The sequence below is a fragment of the Arachis ipaensis genome, chromosome B3, assembly GCF_059453495.1.
Source record: "Arachis ipaensis isolate K30076 ecotype BB chromosome B3, ASM5945349v1, whole genome shotgun sequence".
In the NCBI taxonomy this organism is placed as follows: Eukaryota; Viridiplantae; Streptophyta; class Magnoliopsida; order Fabales; family Fabaceae; genus Arachis; species Arachis ipaensis.
This window is the reverse complement of record NC_142438.1, coordinates 125,056,683-125,062,682: the sequence shown is the minus strand read 5'-3', so window position 1 is coordinate 125,062,682 and position 6,000 is coordinate 125,056,683. Positions and strand designations below refer to the sequence as shown.

At 36.0% G+C, this 6,000-nt stretch overlaps 1 protein-coding gene across 1 annotated transcript; it reads left to right on the top strand.

The window, feature by feature from the left end:
• The first annotated feature begins 480 nt into the window (after positions 1 to 480).
• Positions 481 to 5,856, top strand: LOC107630938 (mitogen-activated protein kinase kinase kinase 3). Its single transcript, XM_088507083.1, has 11 exons — positions 481 to 1,390; positions 2,058 to 2,369; positions 2,738 to 2,825; positions 2,917 to 2,979; positions 3,115 to 3,275; positions 3,366 to 3,441; positions 4,305 to 4,364; positions 4,464 to 4,571; positions 4,674 to 4,913; positions 5,012 to 5,115; positions 5,266 to 5,856. Exons 1-11 carry the CDS (start codon positions 972 to 974, stop codon positions 5,528 to 5,530), a joined length of 1,896 nt encoding a protein of 631 aa, XP_088363209.1. The 5' UTR covers positions 481 to 971; the 3' UTR covers positions 5,531 to 5,856.
• Positions 5,857 to 6,000: the final 144 nt, after the last annotated feature.

Genomic DNA, 6,000 nt, shown 5'->3' with positions numbered 1-6,000 from the left:
TAAATTATGCTCGTCTATATTTGAGTTTGTGTTTTATTATATTTATAAGGATTTAGTTAATATGTATTTTAAAATATATGATAAATTTACGATGAACAAAAAAATTTTAATATTTTTTTATTTAATAAATATAAAATAAATATTTAAAAAATTTAAATTTTTTATATTTTTAATGATTTTTTAATTTATAAATCTAATATGTGCCTTTAAAATACAAAAAAGACACACGATAATTAAGAACTTATTTGAAAAGTTAAAAATTTTATTTTTTTAAATTTTTAACTTATAAAAAATAATAATATTAATATCTAATATAATTTTTAAAATTAAATTATAATTTTTTAAAAAATTATTTAAATATTTATAAAAAAATCAACATAAAATTTTTATAATAAAATATTTTTTTATCACATTTTTTTTGAAATAAATATTTTTAAAACACAATCTTTTTTATAATGCCTTGCAGGCCAAACCGTCTGCGAGTGTGTAGTGTAAAAATCGGATTTGGAAAGAAATAGCACAATAGCCAATGTGGATTCTCACGTATATATATGTCCATGTATGTATGTATCTACTCCCTTCACAGGTAACAGCACCGCCACCAAACAGAACCAACCAATCCCATTCTATTTTGTAAAATGCAAAAATAAGAAGAAAAGATATTTATAGAGAAAATGAAGGAAGGAGACACAGTTATACTGTCAATTGGGACACGCTAATACCACTCACTCCATTCTGATTCCTCCATATCAAAGTAAACTGCTGTAACAAACACACTCACTTGCATTCTCCCTCTATACGAAATAGCCACGTCATTTCCCCGCTTTATCCAACCACCGTGACTCACCTCTCTCCCTATCTTTCCTCGCATCTTCTCCTCTTTCACCTTCCAATTCCAAACACCACCTCTCCTTCTTATTCTTCTTCTTCTTCTTCTTCTTCTTCAAACTTGTGGTTTCTACTGTTCTAGAATGCCGGCGTGGTGGAGTAGAAAATCCTGCAAGAACAAACAGCAGAATCAGGGTGAGGTTGAAGATGAGGAAGAGACACGTGGCAGGCAGAAATTCAATCTGATAGGATCGCCGATTAGCATTATCAGCAGCAGGAAGAAAGGCAAGGACAAGAACAAGAACAACAAGAGCTTCGATGAGCTTATCGCCTCTCGCAACTCACCGAGGACAAGCAAGGAATTCGCCAGCGTCGACGGTAACGACAATAACAGAGACCGAGACAGAGGGCTTCCGTTGCCTCGCCCTACGGTTTCGGCCAATCACAGCTTCAACAACGATCAGGGCCTCGTCTTCGGATCTACTTCGCTATCTGGTTCCAGCGTCAGCTCCTCAACCTCTAACGATGACCACCCTATATCTCCTCAATTCATTAACAACAGGTTTCCTTCCCCCTACGATTGACTCAATTCCTCTTTCCACTTTGTGGATTTTGTCCTTCTCTTTGTTCAGCTCAATTTTCGTGTTTGATCGATTGATCCGCTTTTCTTTAGGAGCCTTATATTGTAATCATTGATCAGATTCTCTGTAATTGCTTTATGAGCTTCAGTTATGGCTTATAGTTTTTCCCCACTTCCTTTTTCCGTTTGATCTACACGAAAAAGATACTTTTTGCTCCGTCAAATAAGCAATTTTGTAAAAGGGATAAGAGGATAGATGGTGTGTGATTTATGACTCCCAATCTATTTTTACTTTGAGGGATCTTGATTATTGAACTATTTAGTTCCCTAAAAATTTTGTCAATTAATGATTATCTCGGGAAAAATCACAGTGAACATATATGTTAATTTTGAGGAGCTAGTTAGTTAACTCTAGCCTTGTTGGCCATAATCCAACTATTTTTACATATATTATCTATACAACATCCATGCATCCTACTGTTTGACTGTTTCTAATGATTTATCATTATCGAAATGAATTCAGGGGTATATAGTCCGTCCTTAATGACTCTATAAGGAACAGAAATAACAAGATTCAGATATGCATTTTGGTGTGTGCTTCTCCAATCTAGTGTTAAACTAATCCCTGTTTATTTCTTTCTTTATGCAGAGGACAAGGTGACATCAAATTCCATGTGAGGCCAAAGAGTCCAGGTGCTGGGTCAAGGGGGCCGACAAGCCCTACATCGCCACTTCATCAGAGGATTTTGAGTCTCGACTCTCCTACAGGCAAGCAAGAGGATGGAAAAAGTGAATGTCACCCGTTGCCTCTTCCCCCCGGCTCTCCTACTAGTCCTTCCACCCTTTCCACCCCACGGGCAAATGGATCCTTAGAAAACAACGCCAGTAATCTGTCGAAGTGGAAGAAAGGAAAGCTTCTAGGAAGGGGAACTTTTGGGCATGTTTATCTTGGATTTAATAGGTAATTTTGGTTTTTTGTTTTCTGCTTTTTCTTCTGTTTTAGAAAACAGTTGATGTTGAAGGGATTTGCTACCTGAAAACAGATTTGTATCATATACAAGTTTTGTTCCATCAAATATTCTAAGGCTGAAACTAAACCTGCGGTCTCTGTCATCTGTGATTGTAATTTATGTCGATATATTTAGGTTATGAACTGAATATTTACTGAGGTGGTTGGCTATTGCAATGATCCGAGTTTGATACTGAAGTAATACTATGTTTACATAATTATGTCATCAACCTTCTTCCAGAATTTGTAATTTCAGCCTAATGTCCATATTTCGGGCAAATAACTGAAATTTTTTCTATTATGCTTCCTATGTTTCATAGTGAGAGTGGACAAATGTGTGCAATAAAGGAAGTCAGGGTTGTCTCTGATGATCCAACATCAAAAGAGTGCCTCAGACAACTTAATCAGGTAATTTTGCTGCTCTTTAACACATGCTATAGTTCAGTTAATTTGCTTTAAAATGTCATAGGTTATTTTAACAAACTCTATACGTTTACAGGAGATAAACTTGCTTAATCAGCTTTCACATCCAAACATTGTTCAATATTATGGGAGTGAACTGGTATTGATAGCATTTTCCTAGTCTTGAATCGTTTGTACTTCATACCGTGTCTACACCTAATATAGCTGTGTGCACTCTGCATCTTTGCACACAGTAAATAGAACCTGACTAAGTAAAATACATGCTAATTTTCAGGGTGAAGAAACACTTTCAGTTTATTTGGAATATGTTTCTGGTGGTTCTATCCATAAATTGCTACAGGAATATGGTTCATTTAAGGAGCCTGTCATTCAAAATTATACCAGGCAGATTGTATCTGGGCTTGCTTATTTGCATGCAAGAAATACAGTACACAGGTAATTTATTATTGCCACTCAGCTTATCACATTCCATTGATGCTTCTTTATTCTCCTTTTGAAATCATTCTCCCTGTTTTCTTTTGTCAGAGATATCAAAGGAGCTAACATACTTGTTGATCCTAATGGTGAAATCAAGCTGGCAGACTTTGGAATGGCTAAACTAGTAAGTGCATATTATTTGACAAGCAACGGATTACTTCAAAGTCACTTTAAAAAGAATAGTTAAATGAAGAGTAAACTACAATTTCTATCCACAAAATTTCAAAAATGTTGACAAATTTAACCATGAATGAACAAAACTTGCTTTGTACCCACGAAAAATGGTCGTGACAAAAGTACTTAAATGTTAATTTCATTTTTGGTTAAATTTGTTAGCATTTTGAACTTTCGTGGGTAAAAATAGTAGTTTACTCATGTTTCGTAGGTACAAAGCTAGTTCTATTCATTTATGGATAGATTTGTTGGTTCCGAACTTCCATAAATAGAAATAGTAGTTTACTTATAAATAAATGTATTTATGGTACAGAAAAACATAACTGATCGAATTACAAGATATGAAATTAGTTAAGAATGGTTGCTAGAAAGTTGAGAATATATCTTTTGCTCAAGGTTAAAATTTGCAATTCTACTGATTCTTAGTTTCAGCGAGATATTACTGTGTCTGTCTTTCTCTATCAGATGCACATGCTCCCTTTGTCACACGTTCAGGCACACCCATAGCACGGAGAAGACACGTGCGCCAGCACACACACACACACAACTCTTATTTGAGTAGGATGCCTTGCACTAATACAGACTCGAAACCCCCCCCCCCCTCTCTCTTTTGCGCTGTTTCTTTCGTGTTTTTTTTTCTTTTGTTAACCTTCTTGATTTCTTTATCTCCACTCAGTGTTTTTCAATTCGGACTGAATCGATAAGATCTTAGTGGTAGGAAGAAATGTGATTTAGAAATGTTAGGATTCTATATATATTTAAAATTTTAAATCCTTTACAATAGAATATCCCTAACTTCTCTTTCTGAACCAGATAAATTCTGCTGCCTCAGTACTTTCATTCAAAGGAAGTCCATACTGGATGGCACCTGAGGTGAAATGATTTCCCCCACTATTTTTTCCCCTTCAAATCTTGGAATTTATTCTCCTCTCTCTCACCATGCTTACTGTAGCTTGATGTTCTTTCTCTTAGGTTGTAATGAATACCAATGGCTATGGTCTTCCAGTTGATATATGGAGCTTGGGATGCACAATTCTTGAAATGGCAACATCGAAGCCTCCATGGAATCAATATGAAGGGGTGAGATTTTGGATATACCAGAAATGGTCTTCATTTGTATGATCTCGTTTGTTGTGTAATAAGTACTGAGAGCCACAATTGTTTTCGTGTCGACTTGAGCAGGTAGCTGCCATATTTAAAATTGGGAACAGCAAAGATATGCCTGAAATCCCTGAACATCTTTCAGATGATGCCAAAAGCTTCATTAAGCTATGTTTAAATAGGGACCCGTTAGCACGCCCAACAGCTCAAATGCTACTAGACCATCCCTTCATTCGTGACCAATCAGCAACAAAAGCTGTAAATGTTAGCATAACCAGAGATGCTTTCCCCCGCATGTTAGATGGAAGCCGGACTCCGCCAGTATGGCCTTTGTATTCATTTATTTCCTTTGATATTCCATTCTCATTACTTTCTGTTGTTGTGCTTGGAACTAACTTTCTCATTGTTTCTGGTTGCAGCCTGTTTTGGAGCATCAATCCAATAGAACAAGTATAACGTCACTTGATGGAGATCATGCAACAAAGACAGCTCGAGCAGCTTCTCACGCATTAAGGAGCCCAAGGTAAAAAAATCCCACCTGTTAATTTCAATTAAGGCATGAACTAGTGTGTCAGTATACTTTATAGCTTCATTTTTTTTTTTTTTTGTGATTATAGCTTCATTATTTTCTTGTTATTTGGAGTTGACTTTCTTTTGTAATGCACTTATTCAGAGACAACGCAAGAACAATCACATCTTTGCCAGTGTCTCCCTCTTCAAGTCCATTGAGACAATATGGGACAGCACAAAAGAGCGGTTTCTTTTCTCCTCCTCATCCAACTTACACAATGATGGGGCAAAATAATTTCAATTTGAGTGACACGTCGCCATATTCTGTAAGATCAAATGCAGCATTCACTCTCGATCCTTGGCATGAAACGTCTCGATACAAAGCCCAAACACCACTTGGTGGATCTCCAAGAATGAGATTCATTTGAATTTTGATTGTAAATACGGTTAGCATTAAAATCTGAGAGTTTCCCCAGCATGCATGCCTTGTGAACTGTGCTTGGTTGGACTTCAATCCTGACTCCGAACTCTGAAGCACCGAAAGATGCTGCTGCCATGCTGGTCCATTCTTTATATGTGAGAACCAGACGACAAAGGACTGGGGAAACCATGCTGCTTGTAACATTTTTCTTGATTATTGTAAATGTAGTGTGCTTACAATGTTTGTAGTGACGTTTACGATGTATATTGCTAGTTCATGGAAGAAGGAAAAGAAAAAAAAAAAAAAAGAAAAATGGAAATTTTTGAAGCTCCACTCTCGTATATTACTATGTTAATACTAACCTATAGCTAGAAAGATCAACCCAAAATGAGAGACGACTGAATTTATGACTTTAAAACAATTGCATTTATGACTTTAAAACAATTGCATCGTTACGTAAGTGATAAAGTAACCCAG